This window comes from Lolium rigidum, chromosome 3 (assembly GCF_022539505.1).
Source record: "Lolium rigidum isolate FL_2022 chromosome 3, APGP_CSIRO_Lrig_0.1, whole genome shotgun sequence".
Classification (NCBI taxonomy): domain Eukaryota; kingdom Viridiplantae; phylum Streptophyta; class Magnoliopsida; order Poales; family Poaceae; genus Lolium; species Lolium rigidum.
Window position 1 is genome coordinate 381,657,147 of NC_061510.1, and position 25,060 is coordinate 381,682,206.

The following is a 25,060-nucleotide window of genomic DNA, read 5'->3' on the forward strand; positions in this document are numbered from 1 at the left end:
AGTATTTCAAGCTACCTGTAGCCTGAGCTCTAAAGTGAATTTTCGAATTACTTGTGGATTTCTTCAGTTTACTTCGTTTCTACTACTCACTTTGATACATAGTAAGTGTCGATGTAGATCGAAGGGACTAGAAAATATCGGAATGTTTAATTTTATGGATCAAATAGCCTTTAGCCTCTCTTCCCAAAACAAGCCAACGAACAAGGTCAATATATTGCCTCCCCTCCCGGAAATTCAATTTAGCTCCCGGGTGCATATGCTCCCTCTACTAAAAAAACATATTTTGAAATGTCAAATAATTTTGATAAAAAATTCTATATGTACATCTTCATAATGTATGTGCATTCGCCAAGTCTCACGAAAAAACAATATTTTTTGTGATCTATGTAAAATGGAGAAACTTTATCTTGTGAAAAGCATTATTTTTAGCACTGAATTTTATCTTTTTTACACACGTCACATGATAAGTCGATTTTTTATGAAACGACTTTGTGAGCGTGTAGCACGTGAAGATGTACATACAAATTTTTTATTTCAATTTTTTTAAAATTTAAAATGTACGTAAGATGCATTTCAAAATATAGGGAGCATATGCACCCATGTTCCAAAACACCACTCCCCTCCCCTCCGGCCTTCTTTTTTGCTCCCCAAGATCGTTGGGTGATACTCCTTCCGTTCACAATACCTTTGCATTTTTTGTTTGTTCAAAGTTAAACTTTGTAAACTTTGCTTAAATATTTACAAAAAATATTAATGTATGTAATATAAAATTTATTATATTATATTCTTTACAAAGTATATTCTCATAATATATACATTTGGTATTAGGAATACAGATAAAAAATGCTTATATTTTTAGTCAAACTTTGCAATGTTTGTCTTTCACTAAACCTAGGACGCAAACTGCATAGAAACGGAGAGAGTAACATCGCGGCAGAGCTTTAAAGCGGCAGAGCTGTTTTGTGGATTGTTTTTTAGAAGAAATGTTTGTGTTTGATTGTAAGTATGTATTTGGATGGTACCTCAAACTACTTTCTTGCACTCCGTCCATTTCCGCGTGTAGGGCTGTATTTGTGCAGCTTAACTGCGCGTACAAAGATTTTGCTAGTTATTCAGAGTTCAGCGTAGCCAATTGACTATGCTCGGCTGCTCGCCATGGAAAGCCCCGCCGGGTCGAGTCCACCGCTGGCGGCAACAAAACCACAAGCTCCAGGCTGTGCTGCCCCCACTACGGCTACACGACAACCCTCCCCCTGTCTCCCCGTTGAGTCTCCCGGCCTATATAAACATCTTCGTCCTCATCGCCTTCTCCGGCAGCGCACCGCATTCGACATTACCACAACACCACAGCAGCGCACGAGTACTCTAGGCAGAAGCTAGCACTAGCAGCATCACGAACAGAACCGTTTCGTTGCAGAGGAGCAGAGAGCTTAAAGCTTAGAATGGGCCTCTGCGTGTCGTGCGACGTGGCTGCGGATGGCGCCCCGACCGCGAGGGTGGTGCTGCCCAGCGGCGAGCTCCGGGAGTACTCTCAGCCAGCCACCGCGGCAGTGGCGCTCGAGGAGGTCGGCCACGGCAAGGAGGGGTGGTTCCTCTGCGACGCCGACGCGATGGGGCTCCAGGGCTCCGTCACCGCAGTGGCCAGCGCCGACGAGCTCCAGCCGGGTCAGATCTACTTCGTGCTTCCGGCTGAGATGCTGCGACGCAGCCTCACGCTCGAGGAGGTGGCAGCGCTCGCCGTCAAGGCCAGTGCCGCCCTCGTCAAAGCCACGTCTGCCGGCGGCCGGCGCCGGCGAGGCTCTGTGGTGCCACTCGTGTTTACGCCGTCCGAGGAGGATTACTCGGACGATTCAGTGATGACCTTCGTTGCGTCGAAACCGGCTGTGGTCAAGAAGCGGGTGGTGGCGTACCGCGGCGGGAGGTCGCCGCCGAGGTTCTCTCCGGACTTGACCGCCATTCCGGAGAGCGAGTAGAGGCGCTGCGCCGGCATCACGATACAACGCAAAAAGAAATCGAGCACCATCTGGCTGGTCTTGCATCGCTGGGTTGGATCGGGCGGCGGACGGAGCCGAGATAGAAATGGTGCCGTTTTTGTGCTCATAGTTTAGGCTTCAGAAAAAACTAGGGAAATGCACATATATATTAGTGTAAATATTTCGGAAGAAACAAAATGTCAGCGGTAAATATGAATCGCATGCACACTTGTACAGTGCTGGCCTGAATTCCACTCCTTATGCTTCATTTTTTCGTTTTGTTCTACGGAGGAGTGTTATTTTTTAGTGATCTGATCTGAACCTCGCAATGATCACTCTTTTAGTTGATCAGGGGGGAGGACCGTTTCTATTTTTGCGAAACACAATAGATGTATGAGATCACATATCATCGTAGTTTAATAAGAAGCCATATGTATCGACTGATTAACGTGGGGCTTCCCCATTTCCAAAAGGAAACTGCTGGGCGTCCCCCGGGGGATCTGATTCCCCAGCCCGTCCCCAGCCGTCGGATCAACCATTTTGGCGGCTAGATTTGCATGTAGCAAAAAAACACCTTCGGCAGCAAAAAATCACCCCCGGCAGCAAATGATTGAAGCAAAAAACGGTTCGTTCAGAAAAAGAAAATAAAAAGGCTGGGCTTGCCGGAGACCTCGCCGGAGACCACGTAGCAAAAAAATTATGCTATTGAAGCAAAAATAGATATCATCAAGACATCGACGGGGAACTCCCCGGAGACCTCGCCGGAGACCCCAGTAGCAAACATATTTTACAATTGCAGCAAAAAAGTAAAAATGTGGTAGCAAAATATTTATTCATATGTTGCAAATCCGCGGAGATATCAACGAAGACCTCGCCTGGAACTGCTAGTAGCAACGCCTGACGCCTAAGTTAGCAAAAATCTGTGCTCCGCCGATAGCAACACCGAAGGTCTAAGTTAGCAAAATTGGACTCCGCCGGTAGCAACACCGGAGGCCTAAGGCAGCAACCTCCTGGAGACGCGTTGGGTAAGCGTATGGAGGTACTGTAGCACGGGTTTACTCGCGTTGCAGCACTGCCTTGGGTCATCTTCTTCGCCCAGACGGGGTCGCGCCGCTGCAGAGGTGGGGCATGGCGGAGGGCGTATGCGTTCGTAGCTGCCGGAGGCGAGGGGTAGGTGGAGCCGCCCGTGGGGCGCGCTTGCAGCCGCCGGAGGAGAGGAGATGGTGGATCCGCCGCTAGGCGTAGCCGCCGGAGGAGAGGGGACGGTGGATCCGCGGCCAGTCGCAGCCGTCGGAGTCGACGTTGGGCGGCGCGGGGTACCGGGAGCAGCGGTGGCCACTACAAGAAGAACATATATATAGCAATGCATTTTTGCGTTGCTAGAAGCCCTAATTAGCGTTGCTAGTACATTTACCAACGCAATACTGATGTGTTGCTGTTTCTCCCGTTGCTAGGCTCTGCAGCACCGCTTATACATGCGTTGGTAATCATCAATGAAAAGCGTTGCACCCCAGCAACACAAATAAGTACAATTTTGCACCACTTCTATGCGTTGCTACTTTTGGTAGTATTTATATATAAAAATTCTTCATGTTTTGCTTTGTGAGCAAGGAAGTATACCAATTACATTCAAAATATGTTTCCCTTAATAGAATCAATCATGATATGGGGATACAAAGTGAACAGACAAAGTACTTTATTCATTGAAATACAAAAGTACAACCTAGCTTACAATTATCATATAAAAATCAAAAAAATGAAACTGCCAATTTCTCTTCTCTTTGGACTCAGTCAATACAATACAAATATAAGTGATCTTCCAGCAGTGCAGTGAGAGGCAGTCCCATTATCTCAACTACACAAGTTAATATTTCGCTTTTTTATCCAAGCGCCCAATTGATGCTTCACTTCTTTGTGCACCTAGGTTGAAGATAACGCAAGAAGCCCAAGACTTGTATCTAAGATATTCTCTGCTTCTGATCCATTTTAGCTTTCCAGCGTTCTGCACTCACTGAAGATATTTTATACAATAACTTATTTTTAATAGGAATAAGTCTATTCAAACTCACATGAAGTAGCTTCATACCTTTGATGTCATGAGTATAACCTGCTGCAGTTTGTCAAGTAAAAGCATAATTAAAATGAGCATAGTAGAACGAATAAAGGATGCAGCATACTACCTTAGAGAAGCATTTTGTTTTCTGATGCATCATGCATTCTTTTGGTTCTAGAAATGGCCTAAAGTCTGCACTCTACACATATATACTGATAAAGGAAATGATTTTAGTCTTGAGAAGTAATAAAATATAATAATGCACATGTAACTTTATCCAAATGTAGTTGCACACTCATACATAATAGTAAGAGTGAGATATCTAAACTATTAGGAATAATCAAAAGAAGATTGGTTATCTTCTAGTAATATCCTAGTCCGTTTCAGTTTAGTTTCCTAGTAGTATTCGGCATGCAACAATTACTTGTTTTGAGTTACTACGTGTAGGAATCTACTAGGAGTTAAGACTAGTCATAGTGGGGAGTAACATAGAGTAGTAACATGGTGCATGTTACCATCTCATGTTACTACCTTCAGACTGCTCATAGTGGGAGTAACATAGCTAGTAACATCACACATCTCAAGGCATTTTGGTGACATGGCAAGCTAATAAATGAAGAAAGAGAGTGAGGTGGTAACTAGCTATGTTACCATAACATCACACACCTCAAGCAAGATGAGTCTACAACATAATAAATGATATAATGCATGACACCACATATAAGTTACTACCCACTATGAAGGTAGTAACCTAGATTGTAGACTCATCTTGTCTTGAGAAGTGTGATGTTATGGTAACATAGCTAGTTACCTCCCCACTCTCTTTCTTCATTTATTATCATGCCATGTCACCAAAATGTCTTGAGATGTGTGATATTACTAGCTATGTTACTCTCAGTAGTCTAGAGTCCAAGTAAGATTTGTAATCCACTCCTAGTCTGATTAGTACTTGTGCAAGTCCGTTCAGGTCTAGGCTCTTCCGTGTATATGTGGGTTAGAAAAATACATGGTAGTATACGAGCCCTTAGCTAAAAACAATCTGAGCATCTCTAGTTCATCTAGTTTCAGGTAATTTATATGTTGGCGAAAGCCAACATGTGATTTAAAAACATTCAAGTCAATAACAATGTGGACAGAGGAACTTACCATGCTCTAACACAGACTCTGATTACTTTTGGAGTCAATTTGGAACGAAGGGAGTAGTTTTCTATTCCCCCATAACTGTAACAAAGAAGTCATGAAGATTCGCCTCTCGTCAACATGAACAAAGAAACTGCACAAGCTCACACACAGGAACCTAACAGAAATTTCAGAACCAGCGAGTATACTTTCACGTAACGCTTACTACATGAACACAAATTATAGGGTATCAGGAGAAGTTAAAGAATTTGATACCTCATTGCGTTCTGGACCAGGAAAGGTTTGGCCGCACAATCGCTTAGGCCATGACGTTGCATAGCATTCACATCAAGAAAATCAGCCAGGTCTGCATGATAAATTCGCACTACAGAGAACTAAATTAGAGGGCCAGTAGCCAATACATAAGCTAAGTGGTACTACTAATATTTATGGAGTTCTTAAAATGAACTGGACTATGTCAATCAAAAAAATAGTTAATCCAGAAAGGTGGAACTTCGAACAAATTCTGCACAACATCGCAGGAGCAGCCAGCGGCAGGCGGTGCATCAAGGAATCAACAAAAGCAAACCTGCAAACGAACCCATACCAAGTGACGGGATCTGGTAAGAAATTGAAAACCATCAATATAGTAATCGAATATGGGGGAAGGTATGGAGATATCGTACAGTATAGTGGCATCGATCCCATGGCCGGTGATGCAGAAAAATCAGCCGTGGTATCCTGCTTGGTGCCGTAGTGATGGAATACCTCAACATCGAGATCCAGGAGCGCAGTTCTTAAACAGGTGCGAGGTTAGAGAACCAGAAGTGTCGTTCTTGAACTGATGCGAGGTCCGAGAATCGCGATCAGGAGCGCCGTCTTCAATTAGTCCGATTGTGGAGGACGGGGGCAACTGGAGGAATCTGAGATGGTATCGCACGATCTGATGGATGAATGTGGCGGCTGGGTCGTGCGGTATTAGGCATTTATTTATTATTAGCGAGATATGAGATGGAGGCAATCCCTCAAAAAAAGGAGAAGATGGAGGCAAGGAAGTCACGACATCTCTCTCCTCATTCGTGCGTGGCCTGTGGGAACCTAGCTACGCATCATCATTTCGTTGCAAAATATCTGTAGCTATATGGGGGTTCCTGGTGTAGGGCGCTCCGTCCAGCGCGGGCAGGGCGGCGTGGGATGCGAGCTCTAGGATTGAATCCGGTGCGGTGAGAAAATCGCAGGAAACAGAGAGAAGGGATGGAGAAGAGGCAGTGAATGTGGTGGGGGCCACCACGTGGGACTGAATTCGCTTGCCCACCAAGGACACGTGTCGTTCGCGGAATAGGGAGGCTGCGAGCGCGTGATCCCCCGGGGGGATTATATCATTTTCCTTTCCAAAAAATAAACATATCTTTGGAGTGATCTGATCTTAACCTCTCAACGATCACTCTTTTAGTTGATCAGGGGAAAGGACCAGAAGGTCCTCGTAGATGTCCTTTATATTTGATAAGTAGGTCCAAAAAGCAAAGAAAATTACAAACATGACCAAACATGACCTGTAAATTTGCAGTAAGAACCCTGCGATAAATCTACCAAAAGCAATCGGGTCATGTACCACCACTCCGACGAGATCCATTTCTCTTCTGTGCCAGCACCGTTGCCGTTAGAGACGCACCACTGGTGCAACGATGCTAAGAAATACCCCCAACTAAAGTAGATGAAGGTTGTGCACGTAGAGGAAGAACAACCACCGTCTTGTAGTTGTGGAGGGCCTCCATTTAGACAAAGATAGCAGGGGCAAGACGGTTGTCATTGTCGCGAGTCCCCCACTTATGAACTTCGAGGAAGACATGCAGCTAGAGCTCCCCGCAGCCCTAATAGAGGACGAAGCGAGTTGACTTCCTCTCTGACGCCACCATCACCACGGTGGCTTTGCTGAGCCACCACCTAGCCTTATTAGAGGGGAGGCAGAGGTAGTTGTTGTGCACCTTTGGCTCCATCCTCTTGAGCACCATGGACAACAACATCACCGCCGGAGACAACTCACATACTGTGACGATGAAATCCCTTTCGGCATAGCGCGAGTCGCCATAGGGGTTAAGCCTAGCTAACGACTACCCGTAGATCTACTACTACTACTACTATGTACAAAGGGATGGCTTCCTCTTTGCCGACGTCTTCTGCTAGTGAGGCCGCCGAAGAAGGGGAGAAGAGTCAAAGGAGGAGAGGCGACTCTCAGCGAAGAGGTTATGATAGAGAATGAGAGGGAAGAAAATGGGGGCCCCTTCACACAATCATTACTGCAGAAACAGCTGACTCTTTTTCCCTTTGTTCTCTCCTTTATTTCCGTCTGCTTTTCTGCCCAAGGTGGATGATAAGGGCACAGTGGGGCGCGAGGGTGGATATTCTATAACTAGTTGGGTCCACATCCCATCGTTGGATATCATACTTCAAATTTTTAGAAAAGTGAAATAAATTATGGACATGTGTTATGTTATGTTTTGAGTATTTACACATTTTCTTCCCAAAATATGTTGTGTTACTCGCATATCATTGATTTTGTTTTGTGCAAGCCGCAAATTGTCATATACAAATTTGTATATGCACACCATACAACATAACCAACAACTAAGATTTATTCCAATAAAATTGATTTCATCCTAATCGATGTTCGGGAATTATCTAAGAGAATAGTTCAAAGAAGAAAATATTGTTTCACGATTTTTCAGCGAAATAGGTGATGCCATTTTCACCGCTGGATCATCCAGTGGGCGCTAGTCTCCACGCCGATGACCGCCAAACTGGGTTACCAGGTGGGCTTTCGATGCTAGCCCCGCGCTGGCCGATCAGTTTGGCACAAGCCCAACCTACTGAATTGGTCTAGTGCTCCTCTGGCACCATCCTGCACCGAGGTTCCCTTTGCCCCAACCTCGTGTGCAATTTCACCAAGTGGCAGAAATTTTAGCGCAATGGCTTCTTCGTTGGTCTGGTCCGTCGCCTAGTGTAACACTGCCAATTTTTCGCCGAATTGGTTCACTATCATTTTGTGAAACAACTAGTTTTTTTATCCTTTGGACTATATGAAGCCTTTTTCCTCCTTGGGGAGGATAGGTCAACCTTTCATCTCTCTCTTATACTCCATTGTTGAACCTCAAATTTTTTCAAAGAAAGATCTTCATGGGGCTCTAGTCCATTTGTCCACACCCACCAAAGCGCCATATATTCAAGAATTGAGTAGTACATAACAGGCATATATACCCATATTTTACATGGTCGTGTTGGTTCTAGGAATGAAATTTTGCCAAATGAGACCACCTGCCCCAATTCATTGACAAAAAGGACCACATGTGAGCAAAATTGACAAAAAGACCACGTACTCAGTGGCGGCAGCGCCCCCAGGCGACATGTGGAGCTTGCCGCCGGAGGATGTAGCGGCAGCTTCTTGCCGTCGCCCGAGGTGGCGGCACGTTAACCGCCAGGGATCGCCGTTCGGCCGCCGTCGACAGGCGCGGGCCATGCCGCTGGTGCAGGTGGTGGCATCTATGCGTGGAGCATGCCTCCACTCTCCCTGGCGGCATGTATGCAAACCTGGCCGGCCGACCGCCTCGCGCGGGAGATTCTCCACCGACAGCCCGGCAGCATCTGACTGCACACACTTTGATGCAACACTGATTTTTATGATGTGTGTACATTGTAAATTGACCTGCTTTCGATGCTCAAACTGTTGCAAATTGCCTGCTTTCGGTGGTCTAACTTTTGCTAATTGTGGATTCTGTCGAGGTGAGCTGATTCTATATAAGGCTCTTACTATCTACTCAGTATGAGCACTCTCACTGTCCGTGCACTCTCACTATCAGCATACTCTTTTTCTTCGTGCACTATAGTTTTTGCTCACGTAGTTGATGTCTCATGCCCGCTGCCCAAGAATTCTTAGCTGATTCAGTGTTTGCTCAAGTGTTTGCTCAATCTGTGATATCAAGGTAAGGATTTAAACAAGAAAGCATGATCTATTTTATTTATGTAGGTAGAAACTAATTAGTTGTGTACTGTAATTAGTTTGATTAATGCATGTTCTGTAGTTGCATGCAGAATTTGCATGCATAGGTAGGATGAAAATATTAGAACGACTGTAGTTATTATTGAGTAATATATTAGGACATGCAACATGTAATTAGAACGTACACAGCTAATTGAATGTGCCAACTAGAATTTATGTTTTATGTATGCAACATGCGAAAATATATAGACTATGATTTTATGTGCGTAGAAATATATCACGTAGGAATGATCAACTTCTAATTAGATTAAGTGATGGTGCATATTCGGACGAAGTGCTTTGATTGCAATAAGGTGGAACTATTTTAAGATATAATTAGAAGTGGAGCGCACGGGCTAAAGTTGAGGTACTAAAATCCGTCCGTACTTATTATGGAATGCTGTTAAAAATATTAAAGATGGTGTTGTGTTATGATTATTTAAAAATGTTAATCACATGTTAAATATTGTTGTGTTGTAATCTAATATAATTTTAAAAATATGGTTGTGCGGTAGGTACGATGGAAACTGTGTTAGTGTTTTATGGAGACGTCGTACGCGACGAATTTTGTGGTGTCGATGTGTCGCGCTGCGACTCGATGAAAGTTGCAGTGACATACATGGTCAATAGAGAATTTTTGGATGTTAGAAGATGCATCCGGACACAGTTTGGACGTGAGATGCGTGGGAAGAAGATGACCGTTGAGGCTCTCATCGTCGTAGGAGGGAATGGTGGGACACCTGCCCGTTGGGGTTTTGGGAGGTAAAGAGTGATAGAAATTGTGGTACGTACATGAGGTTTGCAAGCACACCTGGTGCTGCTATGTACGGAGAGCCCATGGTGTATGTTCAGTTTATATCAGGTGATGATGGTGCCGGAAGCGACTGCGCGCGGGGAAGAGGAGATGGCCAGCATCACAGGACCGAGCACCGTTCAATCGGAGCATTTGGCCCTAACTGCAGCAGGCATGATAGGCCAATCAGAGCAAGCGGCACTGACTGCATGCCATAGCACCGGCCCATCGGAGCAGATGGTCGCCTAGTTTGCTGCCGAGCCAGGATACTGGTTGATACGTCTCCGACGTATCGATAATTTCTTATGTTCCATGCCACATTATTGATGTTATCTACATGTTTTATGCACACTTTATGTCATATTCGTGCATTTTCTGGAACTAACCTATTAACAAGATGCCGAAGTGCCGATTCGTTGTTTTATCGCTGTTTTTGGTTTCAGAAATCCTAGTAACGAAATATTCTCGGAATTGGACGAAATCAACGCCCAGGGTCCTATTTTGCCACGAAGCTTCCAGAAGTCCGAAGGAGAGACGAAGAGGGGCCACGAGGGGCCACACCCTAGGGCGGCGCGGCCCCCCCCCCCTTGGCCGCGCGGCCCTGTGGTGTGGGGCCCTCGTGCCGCCTCTTAACCTGCCCTTCCGCCTACAAATAGCCTCCGTGACGAAACCCCCGCACCGAGAGCCACGATACGGAAAACCTTCCGGAGACGCCGCCGCCGCCGATCCCATCTCGGGGGATCTAGGAGATCGCTCTCCGGCACCCTGCCGGAGAGGGGATTCATCTCCCGGAGGACTCTACGCCGCCATGGTCGCCTCCGGTGTGATGTGTGAGTAGTCTACCCCTGGACTATGGGTCCATAGCAGTAGCTAGATGGTTGTCTTCTCCCCATTGTGCTATCATTGTCGGATCTTGTGAGCTGCCTAACATGATCAAGATCATCTATATGTAATCCTATATGTTGCGTTTGTTGGGATCCGATGAATAGAGAATACTTGTTATGTTGATTATCAAAGTTATATCCGTGTGTTGTTTATGATCTTGCATGCTCTCCGTTACTAGTAGATGCTCGGCCAAGTAGATGCTTGTAACTCCAAGAGGGAGTATTTATGCTCGATAGTGGGTTCATGCCCGCATTGACACTCGGGACGAAGTGATAAAAAGTTCTAAGGTTGTGTTGTGCTGTTGCCACTAGGGATAAAACATTGATGCTATGTCTAAGGATGTAGTTGTTGATTACATTACGCACCATACTTAATGCAATTGTCTGTTGCTTTGCAACTTAATACTGGAGGGGGTTCGGATGATAACCTCGAAGGTGGACTTTTTAGGCATAGATGCGGTTGGATGGCGGTCTATGTACTTTGTCGTAATGCCCAATTAAATCTCACTATACTCATCATGATATGTATGTGCATGGTCATGCTCTCTTTATTTGTCAATTGCCCAACCGTAATTTGTTCACCCAACATGCTGTTTATCTTATGGGAGAGACACCTCTAGTGAACTCGTGGACCCCGGTCCAATTCTCTTACTCGAAATACAATCTCTCGCAATACTTGTTCTACTCGTTTTTCGCAAACAATCATCTTCCACACAATACGGTTAATCCTTTGTTACAGCAAGCTGGTGAGATTGACAACCTCACTATTTCGTTGGGGCAAAGTACTTTGGTTGTGTTGTGCAGGTTCCACGCTGGCGCCGGAATCCCTGGTGTTGCGCCGCACTACATCCCGCCGCCATCAACCTTCAACGTGCTTCTTGGCTCCTCCTGGTTCGATAAATCTTGGTTTCTTTCTGAAGGAAAACTTGCTGCTGTGCGCATCATACCTTCCTCTTGGGGTTCCCAACGAACGTGTGAGTTACACGCCATCAAGCTCTTTTTCTGGCGCCGTTGCCGGGAAGATCAAGACACACTGCAAGGGGAGTCTCCACTTCTCAATCTCTTTACTTTGTTTTTGTCTTGCTTAGTTTTATTTACTACTTTGTTTGCTGCACTAAATCAAAATACAAAAAAATTAGTTGCTAGTTTTACTTTATTTGTTATCTTGTTAGCTATATAAAAAACACAAAAAAAATTAGCTACTTGCATTTACTTTACTTGATTCATCATGTTTCCTTTTAATTTTACCACAAAAGACATACCGGTAGGACGTGGGTCTATAGTTGGGAGAAATAATATAGAAGAATTCTTCAACCATGTTAGTACCGTTGACGATTTTGAGGATAAACACTTGGTAGACCTTGCGCCTACTTATGAAATTGCTGCTGCGCATTTAGTTCGCCTGTTGGAAACTAAATTTGTTAATCTTAATCCTATAATCCAACACATGTTTCTCACACTTGGTGATATGGAAGAAGGGGAAAAGAAAGATTTTGTTTTAGAAACCCTTCTTAGAGAATTTGGTGGTCTAGCAAGAGAAGTTAGAAAGGTCTTTGCTAAATTTAATATGCTTGGTTCTCATACTAATTTTGTTAGTCTCCTTGAAAAGATGGACATGGATAGAATAAGATACACTAATAATATTGATGATGGTGGGGAGATCAAAGCACCAACACCATGTAAGCTCCTAGCTATGAATGATGCACTAGAAAATAACTATGCTTGGCTTGTTCCTGAAAATCTGTTTGATGAGAGTAGCACGCCTAAGACTAATGAAAAGGGAGATGCTAAAACTTATGTATCTAATATACTATGCCTGGTTGAGAAAACTCCGCACCCCGCTGAGAATGCACCACCCTTCGATAATACTTGATACACACTTTCGCGCCTAGCTGAAAGGCGTTAAAGAAAAGCGCTTATGGGAGACAACCCATGTTTTTACCTACAGTACTTTGTTTTTATTTTGTGTCTTGGAAGTTGTTTACTACTGTAGCAACCTCTCCTTATCTTAGTTTTGTGTTTTGTTGTGCCAAGTTAAGCCGTTGATAGAAAAGTTCATACTAGATTTGGATTACTGCGCAGAAACAGATTTCTTTGCTGTCACGAATCTGGGCAAAATCCCCCTGTAGGTAACTCATAAAATTATGCCAATTTACGTGAGTGATCCTCAGATATGTACGCAACTTTCATTCAATTTGGGCATTTTCATTTGAGCAAGTCTGGTGCCATTTTAAAATTCATCAATACGAACTGTTCTGTTTTGACAGATTCTGCCTTTTATTTCGCATTGCCTCTTTTGCTATGTTGGATGAATTTCTTTGATCCATTAATGTCCAGTAGCATTATGCAATGTCCAGAAGTGTTAATAATGATTGTGTCACCTCTGAATATGTTAATTTTTATTGTGCACTAACCCTCTAATGAGTTGTTTCGAGTTTGGTGTGGAGGAAGTTTTCAAGGATCAAGAGAGGAGTATGATGCAACATGATCAAGGAGAGTGAAAACTCTAAGCTTGGGGATGCCCCGGTGGTTCACCCCTGCATATTCTAAGAAGACTCAAGCGTCTAAGCTTGGGGATGCCCAAGGCATCCCCTTCTTCATCGACAACATTATCAGGTTCCTCCCCTGAAACTATATTTTTATTCCATCACATCTTATGTGCTTTGCTTGGAGCGTCGGTTTGTTTTTGTTTTTGTTTTGCTTGAATAAAATAGATCCTAGCATTCACTTTATGGGAGAGAGACACGCTCCGCTGTAGCATATGGACAAGTATGTCCTTAGTTTCTACTCATAGTATTCATGGCGAAGTTTCTCCTTCGTTAAATTGTTATATGGTTGGAATTGGAAAATGATACATGTAGTAATTGCTATAAATGTCTTGGGTAATGTGATACTTGGAAATTGTTGTGCTCATGATTAAGCTCTTGCATCATATGCTTTGCACCCATTAATGAAGAAATACATAGAGCATGCTAAAATTTGGTTTGCATATTTGGTTTCTCTAAGGTCTAGATAATTTCTAGTATTGAGTTTGAACAACAAGGAAGACGGTGTAGAGTCTTATAATGTTTTCAATATGTCTTTTATGTGAGTTTTTCTGCACCGGTTCATCCTTGTGTTTCAAATAAGCCTTGCTAGCCTAAACCTTGTATCGAGAGGGAATACTTCTCATGCATCCAAAATACTTGAGCCAACCACTATGCCATTTGTGTCCACCATACCTACCTACTACATGGTATTTTCCGCCATTCCAAAGTAAATTGCTTGAGTGCTACCTTTAAAATTCCATCATCACCTATACAATATATAGCTCATGGGACAAATAGCTTAAAAACTTTTGTGGTATTGAATATGTAATTATGCACTTTATCTCTTATTAAGTTGCTTATTGTGCGATAACCATGTTCACTGGGGACGCCATCAACTATTCATTGTTGAATTTCATGTGAGTTGCTATGCATGTTCGTCTTGTCTGAAGTAAGAGAGATCTACCACCTTATGGTTAAGCATGCATATTGTTAGAGAAGAGCATTGGGCCGCTAACTAAAGCCATGATCCATGGTGGAAGTTTCAGTGTTGGACATATATCCTCAATCTCAAATGAGAAAATTATTAATTGTTGTTACATGCTTATGCATAAAAGAGGAATCCATTATCTGTTGTCTATGTTGTCCCGGTATGGATGTCTAAGTTGAAGAATAATCAATAGCGAGAAATCCAATGCGAGCTTGATGGCGTGTATTTCACACGTTCGTTGGGCAACCCCAAGAGGAAGGTATGATGCGCACAGCAGCAAGTTTTCCCTCAGAAAGAAACCAAGGTTTATCGAACCAGGAGGAGCCAAGAAGCACGTTGAAGGTTGATGGCGGCGGGATGTAGTGCGGCGCAACACCGGAGATTCCGGCGCCAACGTGGAACCTGCACAACACAACCAAAGTACTTTGCCCCAACGAAACGAGTGAGGTTGTCAATCTCACCGGCTTGCTTGTAACAAAGGATTAACCGTATTGTGTGGAAGATGATTGTTTGCGAGAGAAAATAGTAAAACAAGTATTGCGGCAGATTTGTATTTCGAGTATTAAAGAATGGACCGGGGTCCACAGTTCACTAGAGGTGTCTCTCCCATAAGATAAAAGCATGTTGGGTGAACAAATTACGGTCGGGCAATTGACAAATAGAGAGGGCATAACAATGCACATACATGACATGATAAGTATAGTGAGATTTAATTGGGCATTACGACAAAGTACATAGACCGCCATCCAACTCGCATCTATGCCTAAAAAGTCCACCTTCGAGTTATCGTCCGAACCCCTCCGAGTATTAAGTTGCAAAGCAACGGACAATTGCATTAAGTATGGTGCGTAATGTAATCAGCAACTACATCCTCGGACATAGCGCCAATGTTTTATCCCTAGTGGCAACGAGCACAACACAACCTTAGAACTTTCGTCACTCGTCCCGGTGTCAATGCGGGCATGAACCCACTATCGAGCATAAATACTCCCTCTTGGAGTTAAAAGTAAAAACTTGGCCAGAGCCTCTACTAGTAACGGAGAGCATGCAAGATCATAAACAACACATGTGTAATAACTTGATAATTAACATGACATGGTATTCTCTATCCATCGGATCCCGACAAACACAACATATAGAATTACGAGATAGATGATCTTGATCATGTTAGGCAGCTCACAAGATCCAACAATGAAGCACAATGAGGAGAAGACAACCATCTAGCTACTGCTATGGACCCATAGTCCAGGGGTGAACTACTCACTCATCACTCCGGAGGCGACCATGGCGGTGTAGAGTCCTCCGGGAGATGAATCCCCTCTCCGGCAGGGGTGCCGGAGGAGATCTCCGGAATCCCCGAGATGGGATCGGCGGCGGCGGCGTCTCGGTAGGGTTTTCCGTATCGTGGTTTTTTCGCATCGGGGGTTTCGCGACGGAGGCTTTAAGTAGGCGGAAGGGCGAGTCGGGGGCCGGACGAGGGGCCCACACCACAGGGCGGCGCGGGCCCCCCTGGGCCGCGCCGCCACGTGGTGTCGCCACCTCGTGGCCCCACTTCGTGTGTTCTTCGGTCTTCTGGAAGCTCCTGTTATCACCAGATTTTGGCTAATTCAGGAGGTGGGCCGCGATCAAGATGGGCTTGGAAGATTACACATGGAAGATCTATGAAGCGGCCTTGCACGGAGAATTTGGGCTAGGTTGCCCGTGTATCTTTAATTATAGTAGATTGTATCTAGATTAAAAGTTAGAGTTTATTTCGTGCACGGTTTAGTGCACGCCCACATTAGAAAGTCCGCTGGACTATAAATATGTATCTAGGGTTTATGGAATAAACAACAACCAACGTTCAACCACAAACAAATCTCGGCGCATCGCCAACTCCTTCGTTTCGAGGGTTTCTACCGGTAAGCATCATGCTGCCTAGATCGCATCTTGCGATCTAGGCAAGACAAGCTCGCCTACGTTGTTCATGCGTTGCTCGTATCGAAGCCTTTTTGATGGCGAGCAACGTAGTTATCTTAGACATGTTAGGGTTAGCATTGTTCTTCATATTACATGCTTTCGTAGTGCAACCCTTGCATGTCTAGCCGCCCTTACACCTATCTTAGGTGTAGGGGCGGCACCCGCTTGATCATAGTTTAGTAGATCTGGTCCGTTACGATTGCTCCTTGTTCTACAAGGATTAGTTTAATATCTGCAATAGTTAGGCCTTACAAGGGGTCGGAGGATCCAGCGGCGTGTAGGGTGGCGTTTGCTAGTCCTAGAACGAATGTTCGGGGATCAACCTCGTGTTGGTTTTTAGGCCCTGTCTAGGATCGGCTTACGATCACCGTGCGCGAGCGCGAGGCCCAATCCTGAGTAGGATGATCCGATTATGCGGTGAAAACTCTAAATCGTCGTAGATCTCATTAGCTTTACCTTGATCAAGCGGGACCACCATATATTCGGACACCCCGTCTGAATCATGGGTGGATCGGCTCTTTGAGCCGATTCACGGGATAACCTCGAGAGCCGATCGAGGCTCGTATTTAACGTTTACGTGTGTGCCCTGCGGGAAACTAAGCGAGGCATCATCCACACCTTCCCGACCGGGTATAGGTCGGGTGGCACGCCCTTGTGATAAACATCGGCGCGTGCGACCGGGAGGCTTTGCGGGCCGTCGCTCGGAGGGACCGGGGCCAGCCGCAGCCCTAGTTGTTCCCGGCTCTACCGTGTTGCCCGTCTCCGCCCGCCGGGGGGTTTCGACGTCAACACATTCTGGCACGCCCGGTGGGACCGCCTTCGACATCCGCAACATCGCCATCTACATCCGAGATGGCGGAAAGCACTCCGGTCAAGTACGAGGACCTGCCTGAGGACCTCAAGAAGAAGCATGGCGAAATCAAGGCGGTCCTCGAAGCCGAACTCATCGGCTCCTTCCACCGAACCCGCTCCCATGGCGACAGGTGGAAGGGTTTCACACCTGAAGGCGCACTCGATGGAGTGGACCTGTCCGCCTCGTCAGAAGAACGCACCAGGCCGCTGAAGTACGAGGATCTGCCCGAGGAGCTCAAAAGGAAACATGACGAGATCAAGGCAACCCTCAAAGCCGAACTCATCGGCTCCTCCGAGAAGACCCGGCCGCACGATATCAAGCTCGCTAGAGACTCAAGTCCGTCGCCTGGCGTCAACGTGGTGGATCTCAGCCACTCCATAGGCCAGCCGAAGTCCTCCTTTGGTGTCAACATGGCAGGGCTTGCAAGCCGCCATGGCAAAGGTGAAGCAGAAAGCAGCCACTCCCGTGGCAACGATGAAGAGGAGGCCGATCCACGCGACCGGCCCCGAGATGATGACAGGCGGTACCTGGCAGGGGAGGGAATGAGAAGCGTGCGGTATCAACGTCCACTCTCCGAGCGCCTCCTCAACAAATATAAGTACCAACACGACCGACGTCGGCACTACGACGTAGATGATGAAAGGAATTGTCGGTCCGATGCGGAGGTCGGGAGGTACCGTCAACATGATAGAAGCGACGACGGATACAATCGTCGCGGCGAAGGAAGGTCAAGGGGCAGGATAACATGGATAGGCACTCGGAGCTGTCCGTTCTTCAAACATTGCTCGGGACTCGGGAATGAGCCGATTGCCAACAATCGAGAACTGCCCGGAATGCAAACGAGAGGAAGAAGGACGCCGCTAACGTGTCCATGTTCGAGCGTCTAGGGCCTCTCCCACCTCGGAGCAAGCATGCCGAGCCCGCTCGGGTGGAAGATCTCGAGGAACTAGAGGACGATGATGAAGAAAATAAATATCATCGGCCCGGGTGGTGCCCCGATGGGCTCGGCCGTTCCCAAAAGCGAAGGGTTCAGCGTCCGCGTGGGTTGGAAGAAGCTGAAAGATTGTACCTGCACACGCTAAGGAAGGCACGTCCTGATCTGGCCGCCAAAATCCGGCGAACCCTGGACGAAGAAGGTCGGCCACAAAGAAAAGAGTGGCGCCCCAAGCAGAGGAAAGCCGATGATGATACATCGGCTGGCACAAACATGGTCTTCATTCTTCCAACCGAGTTTAGCGCTCCAAGATTGTATGAAGCACCTGTGGCACAATTAGACTGCGGTCCACGGCCGGTCATCTTTGAGAAGCCAAAGGAAAGAAGTTACAGGCATCTGAAGGCCCTGTACGTGCGAGGCTACATCAATGGGCAGCCTGTCAACAAGATGTTGGTAGACACCGGAGCGGCGATCAACATTATGCCATACTCCATGCTACGTCGGTTGGGACGCTCCCGGCTCGGATCCGATCAAGACCAACGTAACACCGAGCGATTTCAACGGCCAAGCATCCGACGCGCAAGGTGTTCCGAATGTGGATCCGACCGTAGGAAAAAAGCTGTCCCTACGACGTTCTTTATCGTCGACGACAAGAGTACCTACGCTGTCCTACTAGGGAGGGATTGGATCCACGCCAATCTGTTGCATTCCATCCACGATGCACCAATGCCTGATACAGTGGGATGGAGATGAAGTAGAAGTCGTCCGTGCAGATGATTCAGTCGAGGTTTCAACAGCCGGCATGGACATTTGGGAGACATCAGGCCAAGAGCCGCTCTCAGGTACCAATTTGGACGACTGTGAGCGCATCGACGTGACAAAGAACGGGGTTAGGCTGGTTTTATCCACCGGCCTGACCGTGTAACAAAAGCAAATGTCGATGGATAAACGTAGCGAGACCGATCCTTGTGATCGGCCCCCAAAAAGATTTGTGAAGGGACATCACAAAACCTTCACCAAGAAAGCAAATGGGAGGCCGATTCTAGCGATCGGCTAAAATTATCCTCACCATCCATTCTGCCTGGGTTCAACATGTTATCCAATAGAGCCGATACCATCAATTCTCTTGACAGAATCGGCTCCGGGGGGCACCCAGGTGGATAAAACACGAGGATATGCAGTAGAAACGTCTCATCCTTCGATGATGGAGTATTGAAGTATGGGGGCCGATATACAAATCGGCCGAAAAATTCAAAAAATTTCGAGCATAGCCGAGGTGCAGACATCGACTTAAGAATCAATGGAGCAGGGGGAGGATCTTCCCTTCAAGGACCCCTAGTTCCCATTCGCAAGTTTCCAAGATCGGCGGCGTTAGCAGCAAGGAACGTGACAAGTCAGGGTAGGGGTGAGCCTGACGAAGGGAGCATATCTCTTCCAAGACCAGGAGAACCGCCGATTACGAAGCCATCGGCTGTCACGCGGGGACATCTTCACCGGGAGATTGCTACAGCCTGCCGAAGATAATGAGCCGATCTAATCAACAAGGCGCAAGGATTGAACTAAAGAAGCTCGGGGGGCAGTTTGCCCTGAAGGATCCTTTGCTTCAGGAAGCCGATTTTGTTGATTCAGCGACAAGCCCAGGGCTCTGTCATGGGCTGGTTAGAGTCATGATCAGGATCAACGATCCTTTTTGAGGTGTGTCATGATGCAGAGCCGATGCACGGTCATCGACCTTAGTACAAGTGCGCAAAGTTGCCAAGTCGCCAGTTCAGCAGTACTATCAAAGGAATGTTGGCATGCAAATCAGCCGTGACCATGGAGCTGTGGGTAATCATCCACCGTATCGACCGTCAACGGAAGAAAGGTGATCGGCTGGTGGCCCTGCGCGAGATAGCTCTCTTAGACGTGGTTGAGCCCGCCCCGAAATATCAATGATCTGGGGGACCGATTTGTTGGAATCGGTAGATGCGGCACCACAGTTGGAAGCTGGTGATGGTCCATTCTTTATCCTCGCCTTGGCTGAGGCTCGGGGGGCAGCTCGCTCTCGAGGTTTAGCCGATTTTGTCGAAATCGGCTCACTCTTCATAACAGCTCGTTCGAAAGACAGTGGATTATTGCAGAAGGAAGCTGCCGGAGCTGAGCGAGCGGAATTCGGAGAGGATAATGCGGCCGAAGAATGTCTGGAATTCAAAGTTAATAAGGAGACCGGACATTATTTCAGGAGTGTTGCCGCTAAGTTTATGTGGTGACCCGACATACCACTGCATGGTGTAGTATGCAAGTCTGATATAACACCAATGAAACTCCGTTCCACTAGTATTATATCGCTCAGAGTGGTACAACAGAAACATATGCGGGTCCAAGGCATGTCTATAGAATTACATACGGACTACTGTTACAGAAGATCAGCACATGACCTCCTACTTTACAATGAGGTAAAGCCGCAAATAAACTCCAGGAGAACGACTCGTAGTCTAATCCTAACATGAACTCTACTTGTAGAGTATTTAACTAGCTACAGAGGCTATGAATAGATTCTAGCTAAATAGGAGCTAAGTTTAGGAAGCTAGTTCCTTCCTATTGCTAATCTAGGTTTCTCCTTGCTTGGATGTGGTATTTGACTCTTCTGACAAGGTCTTGTCTCGTGAAGTAGTTGTTGACTCCTCGGCCTTCGAGTTGTACTGTAGATCCTCCTTCGATGCCTCCATATCTAAGCAGGGGATTTAAGAGTGGGATGAGTACGAGCGTACTCAACAAGGTCATTATAGGAAAGAGGTGTTTAATGCACTAGCTACGGCATTAGACCAGAAAGTCTAATACCAATGCAGGTTTTCATAACCATTTCTTCAAAAGGTTGCTTTTATTCGGAAGAACTATGTCCGTCAGCCTTCACCGGTTTACTAGAACTTCATGGAGCTCCTTTCCGGCAGCGTTCGCAGTTCCATATCCCGGAACGAGGAGTGACAGGTCACGGTTCTTTACACTCTGCAGAGGTGTGTTGCTTTACCCATAAGAGATCTTAACCTTGGTGCCAACCGGGGCGACCCGTCCACACTTCCTTTGGTGTGAGGCCCGGTATAAGGTCTAGCCAATCATGTTCCTCCGCTACCTCGAACACCCACCCTTTGTTGCATGCCCCGACCCTGGGTCCACGTCGGTCCCATTATTCCTGTAGATTTCAAGGTGGACCCCGACCACGACAACGAGTCTTGGGCTCTACCATACACTCCTACGCTGGTAGCCGCAACCCATCCTAGACCGCAATACCGTGGGGACTTAGGACTCCCCAGCCTCACCATCTTGCTCCTTCGGGCGACAAGTGTACTACGGACTATGCCGTGGGGACTTAGGACTCCCCAGCCTCACCAGCTTGCCCCCTTGGATTACAAGTGTACTACGGTAAAGCGCATTCGTTGATGAACGAGAGGTGGAAACACTTTTGACTATTCCGTCCCACTTCGGATCTTATGGTTAACACGGGTATTACGGCACAAGAATCACTGGCGACATTTGTTGTTTAATCCTAGATGGATATAAACCCGTGCAATGGAACCTCCACCATATCAACACAATCCATGGTTCCATTGCCCACCACATAGTCATATTCATAGTTATGAAAATAGTGGTTTTGATTTTTATGCAATAGTGATAACCATAATACTTTGCAAGTAATTTGATAGAAATACTCAAATGGCATGAGCAAGTGATGAACTTGCCTTTCTTGACTGCAAGATTATGCAGACAAGATCTTCGATACGCAATAACTCCAAATTCTGAAATAGCATCATCGTCCGGTAAGGACGATGTTTAAAAGATTGGCAAGGATGCAATAATGCATAAGTATGAGATGCAATCGCTCTAAGCGTGACCTAACCCCGATGATTTAGGATTAGTGAGTGGTAATGATTAGTTCGGGGTGTGTTGCACTTTTAGAGTGATTCACAAACAAGGTTCTTATTCAGAGTTGTGTTGTTTTAGAATCATAAGCAAGTGGTAAAATGCATAGTAACAATCATACACACCCAGGAATAGTAGTTGTATAATAAGTAAAGAGCAGTTGTCAATTTTAAGTCCTATAGTGTATGGTTGATGTTTACTTATTATATATTTCAAAAGAATAACTTTTGAAGAACATGTTCTTTAATAAAGAACAAGTATGATAATTAGGTTTGTGGGGTTCTATGGTTTTCTATGGTTCCAATTGGTTTCTGGAGTAAGGATTAGATGGATCACAACATAGTTGGATTCATCAACAATTAGGCGTGATTGGTTTTACTTAAGCACAAGCAAGTTAAGCAATTAATTGCACATGGGTGCTATCTGGGTTGGTTGGACCTTACTGGTGATAGATGGCTATTGTCTATAGGCCCTATTAGGCAGGATTGTTGGCTACTCTTTGTTATCTTCAAAAGAATAACTTTTGAAGAACATACTTCTTAAATAATAAGAAGTATCTTAATTAGGTTTAAGGTTGTCTAGGGTTTGCTATTGGATTTACTAAGTAAGAAATAGTTGACTCCTAAGTAGGATGATAAATAATTATCTTACACCAATAGGGTTTAGTGGAGTATGGTTAGGTAATGCAAGATAATAAGCAGGGTTGCTATTTGGGTTCATCACAATGGTGTGATGCTAAATAGGGATAAATAAGAATGATGGCTTTGGTAATAGGATCTAGGGTTTTCACTTGATTAACCCCATTTGAGTATTTAGGTCTCATGAAGATGAACACATGGGGTACCCATATATTAGTGATAGGTCTTCTACATTAAATGTGTCCAAGACAAGTATTTAGTTACTACTATGGTGATATGTTTTGGAAGAAGGTACCATGATCACATGTTCTAACCTAAGGTTTTAGGTTTAGGACAATTTAGGGTTCACATGTACTAATGGAACTAGGGTCTAAATGGCATTAGGGTTTTAGGATTACACATGAAATGATGAGTTCCTAGTTTTCTACCATATGGAATTAGTGTGGCATAATTACTATTTAGTTCACAAGTTAATAACTTCATCAATAGAGTTGAAGTTATGAATAACTTCAAAATAAAATAATATTCAATTTGGCTTTTTGCTATTTTTAAATAATTTACTAGTTAGGGTAATTATTAATTAGGGTTTTAAATCCTCCTGACAAGGATTTAATAAGTTAATAGTAAAGGAAAATTAATTTTTAATGTTTTCCTTATTTACTTTCTGGGTTTTTATTTATTTTAGGTAGTTTTCCTAATTATTGAATTTTAATTGCATTTTGGATTAGAAGAAAAGGCTTAATTAACAAGTATTAAATAATTGAATTATTATTAAAAATAAAAATTCCATTATATATTTTTATTGGATAGAGCTTATCTTTATAAGAATATTGATATCTTATTTATTTGTTTCTGAGTTATAACGGATTTTCTATAATTCTGCAAAGTTTCAGATATTAATGAAATTTGAAATTTAGGCGAAATTACTAAACCTACCCGAGCTAAAGCTACTCATGGTCACTGACTAGTGGGCCACTGGTCCACGTCAGGCGCCACTGTGGCGTCGAGGTGGCAGGGGAATGGCTGGCCGACGGCCAGTGGCCGATGGTCGCCGGTGCTGGGCATCCCCCGCGGGCGCGCGTGGGTGCTAGCTTGACCCAGGGCGATGCGCTGAACCATAAGGTGGCGGCGCCGCCCCGATACGGTCACCGGAGCATGGCCGTCGGCGTGATTCTGCGGCGGCGGGCACGGTTGAATGGCGCGGCAATGCTACGGTGCGAGTTAGGAAGCAATAGGGAGTCCAGGAGGTGCGTGAGCTCACCGTGGTTGTGTTGAGCTAGACGGCGTGGCCGGAGGTGGTCCTAATCGACGGCAATCGTTGGTTTGCTGGCGGTGACCGGCGAAAGGGAACGATGATTCGTCGGCGACTGGGAGCTTCCTGGCGTGATTCCTCTCGCATGGTGGGCTTGTCGAGCACGGTGGTTCTAATGGTGGTCACGTCGGAGCTCGGGGTGGCTCCAAACGGCGGCGATGAAGGTGGCCGGAGCGGCTAGGATTCCGGTATGGGAGAAATTGAGACGAAGAAGAAGAGAGCGAGGCCAGTGCTCATCGTGGGGCTTATATACGGTGGTGTGATGCGCCTCGTCACGCGTTCGGGCGAGGAGAGGCTGCCAGCGCGAGGGAGAAGGCGATCACGGCGTCGTGCTGCTCTCCAGCTCACGGGGAGGATGAGGATGAACTCCTCCTCGTTGATTTTTTACGAAGGGGTATGGTGGGCTGGTCTGGGCCGTGTCTGGGCTGAGAAGTTTGGGCTTCGGTGGATCGGGTTCTTGGGTCTGTTGCGTCCGGTAAGTCCAGGTAAGCCTTTCTCTCTTTTTCTTTTCTGTTTTTATTTTCTATTTTCCATTTTGTTAATTTAAGTACTCGTTTTGAATTCAAATTTGAATTCATATCCGTTTTGCGGATGTTTATCAATTTGGCTTTTATGATATCTATTACAAGGAGTATTGTATTGCTGCATTGTTTTGTTTAATAAATATTAAGTATATGTGAGCATTGTCACAATTTTCAATTAGACAAGTATTTAGGTATTTATTTTAATGTCCCTTTTTATTTGGATTTCCACTCCCTTTTGGAATGGTTAGAACTGATAATTTATACTCCAAGAGTTTTACAAGGTATCATTAAGACTTGATTTCATATTTGAGAATTTAGTCCCATGCACATGAGTTTATGTGAGTACTGGTTTGTTAAGATCATGTAGGTTTAATTATAGCCCTATTTCAAGATTAGCACTATTATTGTATTTTACTAGTACTTTGAAATATAGATACTACTCTCATCATAGTTTGGTTTATTTATAAGGATAAGTGGTTGATCTAAGTGGTTAATCACCACTTATGGGTTTAATTATAGGATTTAGCACTAGGTTCATCTTATGCTTCATATTTAAGCATAGGATTTAATTA

The 25,060-nt window shown here is 45.3% G+C and overlaps 1 protein-coding gene across 1 annotated transcript; it reads left to right on the plus strand.

Annotated features, from left to right (window-relative positions):
- Positions 1 to 1,371: 1,371 nt before the first annotated feature.
- On the plus strand, positions 1,372 to 1,973 carry LOC124700677. The gene has a single exon (XM_047232763.1). The coding sequence runs from the start codon at positions 1,443 to 1,445 to the stop codon at positions 1,971 to 1,973; it is 531 nt and encodes a 176-aa protein (XP_047088719.1). The 5' UTR covers positions 1,372 to 1,442.
- Positions 1,974 to 25,060: the final 23,087 nt, after the last annotated feature.